This window comes from Trichosurus vulpecula, chromosome 2 (genome assembly GCF_011100635.1).
Source record: "Trichosurus vulpecula isolate mTriVul1 chromosome 2, mTriVul1.pri, whole genome shotgun sequence".
Classification (NCBI taxonomy): Eukaryota; Metazoa; Chordata; class Mammalia; order Diprotodontia; family Phalangeridae; genus Trichosurus; species Trichosurus vulpecula.
Window position 1 is genome coordinate 63,841,076 of NC_050574.1, and position 13,546 is coordinate 63,854,621.

Genomic DNA, 13,546 nt, shown 5'->3' on the forward strand with positions numbered 1-13,546 from the left:
TACTTAAGTGGAGATTTCCCCTACACAAAAGGATGCTTCAGACAGTCTAAGTAAAATTCAACTAAATTTAGCAAATTATTCAGTCAGTCCTTGTGGGTGTTCTAGAATGCCCCTCCCTTCCTTAAGACCCTTCAGTGGATCTCTGTTGCCTCTAGGATAAAATACAAATGCTTCCACAGGGCATTTGAAGCCCTTTACCATCTGGTGCCAACCTTTCTTTTCCAAACTCATCCACATAACTCCCAAGTTATGCATTCTACATTCCAGGAAAACTGCTTTGTCTTCCCCACTATATCTCTTGCAACTGAATCTTTGCACAGGCGACCCCCCTCCCTATCTGACCCTCCACCAAGGCTTACCTGAAGAGTTACTTTCTACATAATAAGGCTTTCCCCCATCCCCTCAATCATTTGCTCTCTACCTTTTGGCAAAGATCTTGGAGTGGTTTTCGATTTCCTTCTCCAGCTCGTTTTACAGATGAGGAAACTGAGGCAAACAGCATTAAGTGACTCGCCCAGGGTCACCCAGCTAGTAAGGGTCTGAGGCTGGATTTGAACTCGGGTCTTCCTGATTCCAGGCCTATTGCCCTATCCACTGTACCACCTAGCTGCCCTGTTATGATTCTTCGAAATCCCTTTATGTATTTACTTGGCATGTGTTTTTATTTACATCTCCGAACATGTGGTTGCTCCCATTAGAATGGGAATTTCAATGTGTTGATATTTGTTTCCGTCTCCCTTGCACTCAGTGTGGTGCCTGGCACATGGCAGATGCTTAAGAAATGCTCCAATTGGATCCCAGGGTCTAGAAATGTCAAAAAGAGGCAGCAGAGGAAAAAGCATCGATCTGGGAATTAAGGAGACATGGGTTTGAGTTCCAGTGCTGCCATATATTCCTTTGTGACCTTGGGTAAGTAATTTCCTCTCCATGGACCTTTGGTCTTCTCCCCTATAAATAGTGGAAAGTTAGAATAATGGGTCTCCAACACTCCTTTCTACTCTGCTGTTGCATCATTCCAATCCAAGGGGAGAGGCATGGGGCTTGAATGGAGGCCATACAGCCTCGGTGATGGATTAATGGAAGGAGCCATCGGAGTGCCCTCTCAAGACTATGAAGCCACCCACCCACAACTTGGATGAGCCTGGAGGGACTGTTACTCTGACTTCCATAATCCTACCTAGCTCAGCTGCGCCATCTCGTGGACTTTCTGGGGTACCTAGCCTTGGAGCTCTAGAGTAGTGATAATAGGTCAAATATCTCAAGAGACAAGCTTGCAGGGTAGCTTAGAACAAGGCCAGGGGCTTTAAGTTGGTCACAGTTCAGCCAGAGCGCAAGACTCAAGTTCTAGGTCAGACAGACTATACTGGTCAGACTCTCGTGCAGGTTGGCATGGGGAGGCTCAGGATTGCTCCTTTCCAGGCAAATGAGCGTGGAAACCTTACAGCACAACATTCTGGCATCGCTGGTTATCACGGCTCATGTCCTTGTGTTTTTGTAGACACCGATTGTGGCTCGTGCCCAAGAAAGAAGGAGGCCATAATCCTGGAATGCAGTGCACTCTGATGCCCATCTCTACACATTCTGAGTCAGTGGAAATTGCTATGGTCACGTGGAGGACTTGGTGCCATTTTTCTAGAGGGTGAGATTGTGTGTGTGTGTGCATGCATGTAAGGGGGAAAGGGGTGCAGGTGTGAGGTCAGGAGTGCTTGTATTCACGTGATTACATCTCTCCTCTTCCCAGTTACTCTCTGCCAGCCCATGGGGGCTTGCCCTGTGTCTATGGGAGGCATCTTAAAGGTAGATTAGAAGAGGAAGCCAAACTTTGAGAGGAAACAGGATTCCATACAGTTAGTCAGTAAGCACTTATTAAGTATTTACTGTGTGCCAGGCACTGTGCTAAGCACCGGGGATACAAAGAAAGACATTGTGCCTGCTCTCAAGGAGGAGGCAACATATAAATAACTAAGTAAATCCAACATATATGTTGCTGTTCATTCATTTCAATTGTGTCCGACTCTTGGTGACCCCATTTGGATTTGTTTTTTGTTTTTGTTTTTTGGCAAAGATACTGGAGGGGTTTGTCATTTCCTTCTACAGCTCGTTTTACAGATGAGGAAGCTGAGGCAAATAGGGTAAAGTTACTTGCCCAGGGTCACACAGCTAGGAAGTGTCTGAGGCCAGGTTTGAACTCGGGAAGATGAGTCTTCCTGACTCTGGGCCTGGCACTGAGCCATCATCTAAGATGTATGTATCTGTCTGTCTGTCTGTCTGTCTATCTATCTATCTAATCTCAGCCAGATACTAGTGGTGGGGGGAGGGAGGACCAGGAAATGCCTCTTGTGGCAGGTAGGATTTGAGCTGAGTCTTGAAGGTGGGAGGCCAAGAAGAAGAGGGAAAAGAATTATAGGCATGGCATGGGAGACATCCAGTGAAAATGCCCTAAGAGATGGAGTGTCTTGTATGAGGAACAGCGCACAAGTCTGCTATTGTAACTAGACTATAGAGGATGTGGAGAGGAGTAAAAAGAAGACTGGAAGGAAAGCTAGGAAGGGGCGAGGCTGGAAAGAGGAGTTTTTATTGGATCCTCATTTTTCTTACCTAGAAAATTAATTGGGGAGAGGCAGGGCTTGAAATAGGTGACCTCCAGAATCCCTTCTGGCTTTTCATCCAGGCTGTCATCATCTGCTTCCCCTGCTCCATCCCTCCTCCCCCACTCACTCATGTTCCTCTTGTTTACTCATCGACTTTCCTCGTTTCCATTCCACATCTCTAAGTGCTAAACCCACAACTAAGCTCAGGCTGCAGACCTCTCAGTGCCAAAGTCTCCTCCACAAAGCCTTGCCTGGATTATTCGACTCAGCTCAATTCAGATGTCCAGTGGAGAGTGTCCAGCCAAGGTTCTCTCTGGCTCCTGTGGTAACTGCCTGTCTGCTGTCTGATTCTCCTTGCTACAGCCTTCCAGAGGATGAAGTCGATATGTTGCATCTGTCACGTCCATGAAATCCTGGTGACTCAGAAACCATCAGGCAACCCCACGAGCGTCACTCCCACACAGCTGAACTCCTTTCACACAGGAAGGAAAATAATTTAGCAGAAAGTGTCTACTGAACACCAAATAGGATCTCTCCTCTCTCTCTCTGTCTGTCTGTCTCTGTCTCTCTGTCTCTCTCCACCCCCCCGCCTCCTCTTCTCCCCCTGCCCCATACACATGCACAGAAACCAAATAGATTCAGATTTAAGGTGTTTAGGGTGGAAAGGGAAAAACTGATGCAATACCTTTTGTCACAGATAAGGAAACTGAGGCCTAGAAAAGGTAAATGATCTACTCAGGGACATGAATAATGAGTTGGCAGATCCAGGATAGAAACTAGGTCTCCTGACCCCCAGCCTCACAATATGCTGGCCATTATACTCTATTCCATATGGATCTGGGATGAAACATGTCCTTGATTAATTTTAAGTGTATAGCAATGGTTAAAAAAAGACTTCAGAATGACAAATGTTCCATACATTCATTCCACAAATATTTATTAAGCACCTACTGTGTTCCTGACACTGGGAATACAAAGATGAAAAATAAGATGGTACTTGGCTTCAGGGGCAGCCAGGGGGCGCCATAGTGCACAGAGCACTGGACTTGGCTTCAGGAAGATATGAATCAAAATCTGACCTCAGATACTTCCTAGCTGTGTGACCCTGGGCAAGTCACTTAACCCTGTTTGCCTCAGTTTCCTCCTATGTAAAATGAGGTAGAGAAGGAAATGGCAAGCCACTCCAGTGTGTTTGCCAAGAAATCCCCCAATGGGGTCATGAAGGGTTGGACATGACTGAAATGACCAAACCCTGGCTGAAAGGAGTTTATAGTCTAATGGAGGGCAGGGAGTAGGGATAAGACCTGTTGTACATAAATCAGTAGGATGCAGTCAGTAATGTAATACATCAAAGGGAAGGTCCAATAAAGGGCAATGAGAAATTCTCAGGGAGAGGAATCACTGAGGAAGGGAGAGCAGTTACAAGAAATCTAAGGGGGGCCTGGACCAAGGCAGTCACGGAGGGAAGGGGACAAGTATGGAGGCAGAATTGGATCAGGACTTAGCAATTAATTAGATATTGTGGGGTCAGGGAAAAGAAAGAGTCAAAGATGTTTGTTGCTGTTCAGTCATTTCAGTCATGTTTGACTCTTTGTGATCCCATTTGGGGATTTCTTGGCAAAGACACTGGAGTGGTTTGCCATTTCCTTCTCCATCTCATTTTACAGATGAGGAAACTGAGGCAAATAGGGTAAAGTGACTTGCTCAGGGTCACACAGCTAGTAAGTGTTTGAGGCCAGATTTGAACTTGGGTCTTTGTGACTCCAAGCCCAGCGCTCGGTCCACTGTGCCACCAAGCTGCCCTATGGCCAAAGCTGAGTAAACTGAGTAAAACATAGGTGCTTGGGAAGCTGGTAATATCTTCAACAGGAATAGGGAAGAGGGGCAGGTTTGGGAGTGAAGGTGACAAGTTCAGTTTTAGAGAATATTGATATTGAGACATTGACTACATATGCCAGTAAAGCTATGTGGCGGCATCATGGGTGTGGAGCTGGAGGAGACCATGGAGGCCATCCAGGAAACCCATTCCCCATGAGGAAACTGAGGCCCAGAGAGGTTAAGAACGTGACTCGTCCCAGGTCACCTAATAAGTGGCAGAGACAAGACGTGGCCTCTGTGTCCTGTGACCCCAAATTTGCTGCTGTTTTCATCGCATCACAAAGCAGAGAAAGAGGTCAGGGAAGACACTGGCATTGGAGATACAGATCTGGTAGAAAGTAAGGCTGAAGAATTGTATCCTGTGGGGATACTGAGGCCACTGACACTCTTCCAGTTCAAAGGGAGGTCATTTTGAGAGGCGCTGGATAAGATTCAAAGGACCTGGGTTCAGGGTGTTGTGAGGCTCAAATGAGATTTGATGGATAGAGAGCACTTTACAAACCTTAAAATGCTATGTAAATGCCAATTATTATTATTAACCTCCAGTTTTATTATGACTTCATTTCCTCAGCCTTTTTTTCAGTCATGCTGAATTTGAGCAATTTATAGTGGTGTGCTGGTAAAATGTTTAACAACCAGGTTGGGGGTGAGGTGGGGATAAGGAGACATACTTATAAATTTAATCTGCACCATCAATGCTTCTTTAAGCTTAGATAATCAACAAAACAAGAAACCAAGCCCCAACCTGTGCTGATTTCTGAGGTGTAAATGCTCACACTGAAAATTTAAAAAATTAGCTCTAGGACATGCCCTGACTGGGTTCAAATCCTGGCTTCTGCTACTGCATGAGGGGCAAATCATTTAACGTTTCAAGGCTTAGTTTTCACATCTATAAAATGAAGACTTCATGGAGGCTAGGTCAAAGGTCTCTTTCAGCTCTAAACACTCTCAGATTTTGTAAGAATGCTATTTTTACACACTCACTTTTAACATCAATTTCTTTATCTTCTGTCTTTGGGCTCTGGGTTTGTAATAGCAATTGGGTTAGCAGCTGCTGCTGAGGTGTAAGACCCAACAAAACTGGCAACAAGAGCTGCCAGCACAGGTTCGTTTGATCTGCTTCACTAAGGAAAGCAACATTAAGGGGTTAACAATCTTACTTTAATCCAACATACAAATATCATTCACTTAGTTCAGGAGGAAAAGCCAGCAACCTGAACTTCAGAGCAAATACAAACAAATTACAAACATACACAATATAAACAGACCAAATCACAATTCATGGTTGCCAGGAAAGCATCAACATCTGGGTTCACAAGCCGAGGGCTTTTAACAGTGGCTGCCCGGGGTCTCCACATCAGCACTCCTGCATGAGTGAGAGCCCCAGGCAGAATACTAACCTTTGGGTTTTTATACCCTGTTCAGGGCTCAAAGGATTTACACCTTTTACACAAAGAGTGTGTGCCTGGAGCTAGTACCTAGTTTGCAAAAGGATATGGGCTGGGGGCTTTGTACCTAGTAAGGCTCAATCAAAGACACTTAATTAATTTAGCGTTTTAAAACAGTAAAAAAGTTCCACCTTAATTACCAGTACAGGGTTGTGCACTCCTTCTTATGGAATCAATTCTTTCCTCTAATACACAGTACAAGTGGCCAGATAAGGCCTATCCTGACCTGCCCCTGCAGCTAGTGGCTACTGGAAATTAATTTATATTTACCTTGGGCCCACTTGGTATTTCTTTATGTATGCATTCTTTTCCCTGAAAGAAAGTAAGGATCTTTAGCATGGAGGCTCTCATTTTCATCTTTGTAACTTCATTGCCCAGCATAGTAAACAGTGGTCACTTAATTAATGCTTATGATGGATTTCACTGTGTAGATGAACAAAGGGTAAAGACACACACTATTAAGATTCTCCTCTGCCCTCATCATAGGATAATTTAGAAGGGGAAGAGAATAAGGGAAAAAGTATTTATTAAGCACCTATTGATTGCTAGGCGCTGTGCTAAGCACTTTACAAATATTATCCCAGGGACCTTAAGAGTCATTTGTTCAACCTAGTTACTTTACAGTTGAAGAAACTAAAGTCCACAGTGATGAGAATTGACTAAGATCACAAAAGTATTCAGTGACAGAGCTGGTATTTTACACAGAATTAGAGAATTTCCAAGTTGGAAGGGATCTCAGAGATCATCTGGCTCAACTTGAACCTGCAGAAAGCAGTTCTACTCTGGCAAGTGGTCATTCTTGTCTGCTTGAAGGTTTTTGATGAAAGGAAAGGCATCCAGTGGAGTCTTCTGACTCCAGGTCACTCCTCTTTCTCCCAGGAGGGAAGATCTGCTTGCCCACCATGTTGGAATCTAACATAAATCTTCCTACTCTAGGTGGGGTTGGTTGTCTACAGGTGAGGTAACTTAATCAGTACTGGAAACTGGAGAGACCTCACTGCTTTGATTAAGGTGTCCTCCATCTTCTGGAAAGCAGCCGACTTCCCAAGTAATCAATGAAAAAGAATCTAGATTGTTTAACCATGGGAATAGTAACATGGTAGAGAAGCTTTCAGTGATAAAGGGGGCCATCATGACAGATGTCCACCACGGGCAGTTGGTAAGAATATGTCAGCATCTCCAGCACTGCTCAGGGCAGAGGGTGCTCCCATCACCAGTGGCTGGCCATCATTCTTTAGGAAGAGCTATCACCAAGGTGCAGAAAGGCAATTCACCGTGTCATACCTTGATAGAAATTGACTTCAAGGCCCAGCTGTTAATGTAGAGTCAGCAGATGGCTTTCTCATCTGTGATTTGGTCTGCTGAGAGAACCCACCTACCTGGTGGAGGTGAGTGCCCTGGGCTAATTAAAGGTCTTAGTTCTTGGTTCATATCGATTTCCTGCTCTAATCCATTGGCATATTTTAGAATGTAAGCTCCTTGAGGGCATGGCCTGTCTCAATTTTGTCTTTGTGTTCTTAGCACCCAGCTGGAGCCTCTGAGGACCCAACTTTATCGATAAAGATTTTATGTTCACATAACTTGCTCTGTTCATGTGCTTTTGTTCCTGCCCCTCCAGGAAAACCCTGTCATCCCCTCAAAACCTGTGCCTCTTGAGGTCATATTCATCTGTTAAGGCTTCCTTGATTCCCCCAGCTGAATATTTCTTTCTTCTGACCTCTTGTAGTACTATGGTACGAGCAGATATTTTTATGTCTGTTGTGTGCTCAGTCTTGTGTTAGGCATTATGAAGACACAAAATTTGACTAAGATACAGTCCTTGCCCTTAAGTTTAGAGTTTAATAGGGGTGGGGATGGGTAGAATAAGACACAAATACTGCTGTGATTTACAAGGTCATATAAATGTTATGAAAGAAAGTGATGTAAGTCCTCAGACTTACCCAAATGAGAGAATGATGTAAGACTTCCTGAAGGAGGAGGCATTTAGGTTGGGCTTTTATGAATGGTTAGGAATTCAACAGAGAACATTCCAGGCAGAGGGAACAGCCTGGACAAAATGGCGCAGAGTATTTGAGACTGTGGCTTGGAAAGCAGTTACCCAGTTTATCTGAAATATTGGGCAATCTAGAGGCTATTCTAGGACTGCAAGGATGATATCAGACTATGGAGGACCCCAAAATGCCAGGCAGGGGATTTGGAACTTTATTTGATGGGCAGTAGAGAGTATTTTTGAGCAGAGAAGTAATGATGACTATGAATATTCATAAGAAGAATTATTTTAATAGTTTAAAGAAAGGATCAGAAAGGGAAGAGTGGAGGCAGGAAGATCTTTTGGAAAGCTATCTCAAAAGTCAAGGTGGGTGGCAATGGGAGAGCCCTACTAGGGCTAAGAGGAGGAAATGAGGAAGGAGAAAAATTACCAAGGTCATCGGATATGAGAAGTGAGGAATGGGGAAACCCTGAAGATATCCCCAAAGAGTTGAACATGGGAGAATGAGTGATTGGCATGAATGTGGACAGTTAAAAAGAGAAGCAGGATCAAAGGGCCAAGATGAATAAGTTGCATCTTGGATATGTTAAGAGGCAGTGGAAAAAGCAATGGACTTGGTGTTTCCAGGTCTCTCTTTGGGTTTCCGTTTCCTCATCTATGAAACGAAGGGGTTGGACTAGATGATCTCTGAAGTTCTTTCTGGCTCTAAATCGATGACCTTAAATTGGGCACAATGGATACAGAACCAGCCTTGGAATGAGGAAGGCTCAGATTCAAGACCTTTCTTGAACACATACTGTGTGACTTTGGTTAAGTTCAATGCCCCTATTCCAGAGCAGATCCTGATACACAGGTTTGCTTGTGGGTAATTCCCCAGATCAATGAATTCAATAATGGAGGTGCCAGTGGGGCACCGAGATGGACGTCCTGCAGGTAGAAGCAGGTCTGGAGCTCAAAAATCAAGGCTGGACATAGAAGTCTCATTGGGGTGGGGGGTGGGGGGAGTTGCAGCTGTGGGAGTGAATGAGATTGATGAGAGAAGATAGCCAAAAGACAGCCGATGGAGAGAGATCATGCTGAGGAGTTGGGCAGATGAACAACCAGGACAGAAATAAACAGGGTCAAAAGTTAATGGAGCTTCAGGATTTGGAAGAAACAGAAAGCCAACCTACGTTTTGTTACTGAGCAAAAATGTACAGTGCTGTACAATTAGGGATTTCCTATGCTTTTCTTCCTTATTTCACAAGCTTCTATGATTTTGCTGATGATTAATGTGCTTTAAAAGCATAACTATAAGGAAAGTCAGGAGAGTGGTATCTACGAAATTGAGAAAAAACTACCAAGCTGGGGTGAAGTCAAGGATGGAGAGGCCTTGCTGAACGAGTTGGGCAACCTTGGAGAGAAGAGTTTCAGTAAAATGGTGATAGGGATGATGTGGAAGCCAGATTCTAAGGGGGCTGAAGAGAGTGGTTGATAAGAAAGTAGAGGGAGCTGTATATAACTTAAGTAAAATGAGTTATTAATGTTTTTACATTACAAACAGATCACTCTCACTTCATGAGGTCATTTGTAACAAATTAAAGTTAAGTAAAACCAACGAATAACTTTATCTGAAAGTAGATGCAACATTTCATAACTATAGAACTCAATTCTGTATTAAAAAACACATTTACTCCCCTCACCCCATTGCAATGATCAAGAAAGTTTCTTCTAACAAATAAAACAAATGACTGTATATGTATATAAAGGTACATACACATACACACATGCACACACTTCATTCTGCACCCTAAAAATCCTTAAGCTCCCTGTAATGGCTACTATTGTACATAATAACTTGTTCAAGGAGTTGAGGGTGGGGTAGATAGTTGGAAGAATTATAAGTGTCGAGGATACTAAAAAAAAAAAAAAAGGTTGGAACATGGGTGGTGAGGGAGATGGAAGATGGCTGGTAAGATTCCTGCTGCACAGGTCCTAGAGGAGGCAGGAATGTTTGAGGAACAGAGGAGGGAATTAAGGGGAATTTATTACAGCGGAGTTCTTTTCCAGCCTCATTTCACATCACTCCCCTTCACATGCTTCTATGTGAAACTATTCTGAGATGCAGTTATAGTGGAAAGAGATGTGGAGCCAATAAGGGCCACTGGTTCTCCTAACTTCTGATCTGGGCAAAAGTCATCTGACCTCACTGGGTCTGCTACCTCACCTACCAAATGAGGGAAGGGGTGTTGAACTAGATCGTGGGTTTTCATCCCCACTTAATAGTATTTTATTTTTCCCAATTACATGTAAAGGTAGTTTTTAGTTTACTTTTATATGATTTTGAGTTCTAAATTTTTTCTTCTATCCTCTCTCAAGACAAGCAACCTGATGTGATACATGTACAATGATTAGATCGTGGGTTCTTAACATGGGTTCAAAGAATTCTTTAAATCCTGTGATTTAGCTCAGTCTGTTTTGCAGGCTGCAGGGACAGGCCAAGCGGCATGTGCGTGTGCAGAATGGACTTGCAGGTGTGGTGGTGGTGGTGGGGGGAAGAGGAGGAAGTGATCAATTTGTATGCTATTACAATGGCCTTGTAAAGATAAACTTATAATCCAAGGGGGAGAACAATGGTTTGCGTATGGTGGTGGTGGTAGGGATGGAAATAAAGGGTTGATTTGAGAGGACCCCCTGCAAGGTAGAATCCAACTGACTGAATTTGGTGCGACTCATTGTCCAGGGAGTCCAGTGTTCTCTCTACAGCACTTTAGGGATCACTCTTTGCTTTGTTCCATCCTCATTTTACCACAAACTGGCTGTGTGGCTGTGGGCAACTTGTTTAACCTGAAATCCATGGTTAAATCATGGTAAGAACTGACATGAACTTAGTAAGTCATTTAGTCCAACTCTCATTTTACAGATGGAAAATCTCTGGACTTTGGTTTTCTTCGTTTTCAAATGGAGATTTTTCATACGGAGTTTCTCCAGAGACTGATAAATATGAAAATGCTTTGAATATAAAGGTAGTAGAACCCAAGGATAGGGAACTGGACTAGATATGCCCCAATACTGAACTTTGGTGAATTATCACTTTCATCCCACTCCTGAACCCCAGAAATGATTTCGCTTTTTGAATCTTTCTTTTTACCTTTATTATTGCACTTAAAATTATTCGTGCATCACCACCTTGGCTAGATTATCAACTCTGAGTAAGGTGTCGGCAAACTGTGTCCATCTTTCTTTGCCATCTATCACTTAGGACAGTAATTTGTGCATATTAGGTGCTTTACAAATGTGTAATGAATTGAAATGACATGAGAGTAATCTTGAGAAATTGTCATTATAATCAAGAAAGGAGACTACAGAATCTGAAAGTGGCCAGGTCTTTCAGCCTGGATGTACTTTGAGCAAGAAAATGAGGCATGGGGAGTCTTGTGGAAATGCAAAACAATCCAATTTTGTCAAGCAAAAATAGTCTTTATTCAAATTTAATGGAAACAGGGATCACTGTACTTTGCAAGATGGGGAAAAATAAAATTAAAAAAAAATCTTTTTTGTTTTTTTTTTTAATATAAAACAAGAGTATAGTCACAATACCAGAATATGGAACTCTACAGTGGATTTCCTATGGATTACTGCAGGAATCAATTTTCTTGACTGTGCTATTCACAACTTTGTTAAAGTCCAAAAATATGAAACCAAAGTAGTATGAAACTTAAGACTTAGCACTTTCACTAAATGGCATACATCAAAGGGCATCAATCCAAGGGCAGAAATGGTTGAAGTCATCATACCTACCTATGTCATCATTCCAGCCTCCAAGCCACTGGAACCAAGCTCCCTGTCTGTAAGGCCAGGCCTGAAGGTTGAGGCATTTGGGATGGTCTAGTGAGGGCTGTTTACTAAAGGGCATCTTTCATTCGAGCAGAAAAGCCTGGCCCCAGGAGGCCTCACGGAGAGGGAGCGGGCACTGAGATTTCACAATTACAGACACACCATTGGGGGAGTTAAAAATGTACAGCATTGACATGGGTTCTACCTCAATCACTTGTGCTACAGCTACCCAACATGTACAAAAGACTCTTCTCATGGAGTTTCCTCCGCCTGTGCTGGCAGCCACGTTAGGACCTTGAGCGGGATCGAGACCGAGACCTGGAAGGTGATCTGGAGGCAGATCTAGATTTGGATCGGGACCTGGTTTTTGAGACTGATTTTGATCTGGAACGAGATTCTGATTGAATGTTTGGTTTTGATTTGGAATTGGATCTGGACCTGGACTGGGTTTCCTGGCTTGCCTGCGCATCCTCCCCGTCACCTCTGCCTTCTTTTGGGCCGGCCTCGAGCTTTAGGTGCTCCTTCCCCTTGGACTGGGAGCGGGATCTAGACCGGGACCGGGAGCGCTCTGGGTCCTCCTTGTTCTTCTTCTTGCTGCTGCTGCCCTTGCCCTCTCGCTTGCTGTGTCTCTTGCTCTTGGAGCTCTTGCTACGGCTGCGGCTGCGGCTACGGCTGTCATCCCGGCTCCTCTTCCTGCCTTTCCTCTTGTCCTTGCTCTGGCTGCGGCTGCGGCTGCGGCTCTGACTCCGCCCCTTGCTCTTGCTACGGCTCCTGCTCCTGGCCTTGCCCAAGCTGGTCTCCTGGCTTCGGCTCCGACTCACACTGCCCCTCCTCTCCTCCTTCTCTGCTCTCTCTTTGCTTCGACTCCGGCTTCGGCTCTGACTCTTGCTCTTGTCCTGGCTGGCGCTGCGGCTCTTGGCTTTCCCATCTTCTTCATTGTTCTGGATTTTCTCTTCTGCTTTGTCTTTGCTTTTGCTCCGGTCCTTGTCCACGCTGCGGCTGCGGCTGCGGCTCTTGTCCTCCTTACTTGGGCTCCGGCTCTTCTCCTTTTTTCCTCGACTGCGACTCTTGCTGCGGCTCCGGCTCTTGCTTCTTGAGTGGGAGCCAGACCTGGAAAGGGATAAACACGAGCTATAAGGGACGAGAGCACTCTGCAGCAGAGGGGAATGATCATTTCAAATATCAAAGGATGTGAACGATTTCAAGGAACATTCCATGGCCAGGCTAGTTTCAGTGCACTCCAGCAGAAAGCATCACTTACCAAAGCCTGAGCTGGATGGGAAAATGGCCCAAGAGGGGATGGAAAAGTCAAAAACCAGACAGAGCAGGAGCTCCTAAAGACACCCACCTGGATCGGGACCGACTCTTAGAATGACTGCTCTTGCTGCTGCCACTGCGACTTCTGCTCTTACGAGAATGTCTGCTTCGAGAGCGGGACCTGAGAAAGAAAAACCATGTGTTTAGACTGCTTCATGACAGAAACAACAACCACCTCCTTGATGGAGGGCCAAGGAGCCTGCCTGAACAAGGGCCTGCCCTTTAATTATATGTTCAAAAATTTTGCCAAGAATGTAAGTCGAGCTCAGTAGCCTCCTGCTGACAGACTCCATTATCTCCCCTGGCCCCGCAGGGACAGCAGCACCTGGGTAAGTGCGGTGGAGAGGGCTCACGTGGGCCGTCCGAGTCAGGCTTATTAAGAGTAGCATAGGTGTTTGTTCACTCCAAGCGCTGGGGCTATATTTTTTTTAATCTTCCTTTTCTCTAGTAAAGCTTTTTTTTTTTTAAAGACTTTTTGTTTTCCTTAGTTTAGCGAGCTTTGCACT

General features: G+C 44.4%; 1 protein-coding gene across 1 annotated transcript in view; it reads right to left on the reverse strand.

The window, feature by feature from the left end:
* Nucleotides 1-11,345: 11,345 nt before the first annotated feature.
* SRSF4 (serine and arginine rich splicing factor 4) overlaps nucleotides 11,346-13,546 on the reverse strand; it is a 32,502-nt gene continuing 30,301 nt past the window's right edge. The window contains exons 5-6 of the mRNA XM_036744583.1: nucleotides 13,072-13,161; nucleotides 11,346-12,833 (exon numbers count right to left, since the gene is read on the reverse strand). Of these exons, the coding sequence (XP_036600478.1) occupies nucleotides 12,011-12,833; nucleotides 13,072-13,161 (913 nt within the window). The 3' untranslated portion in view covers nucleotides 11,346-12,010. The remainder of the gene's footprint in view (nucleotides 12,834-13,071; nucleotides 13,162-13,546) is intronic.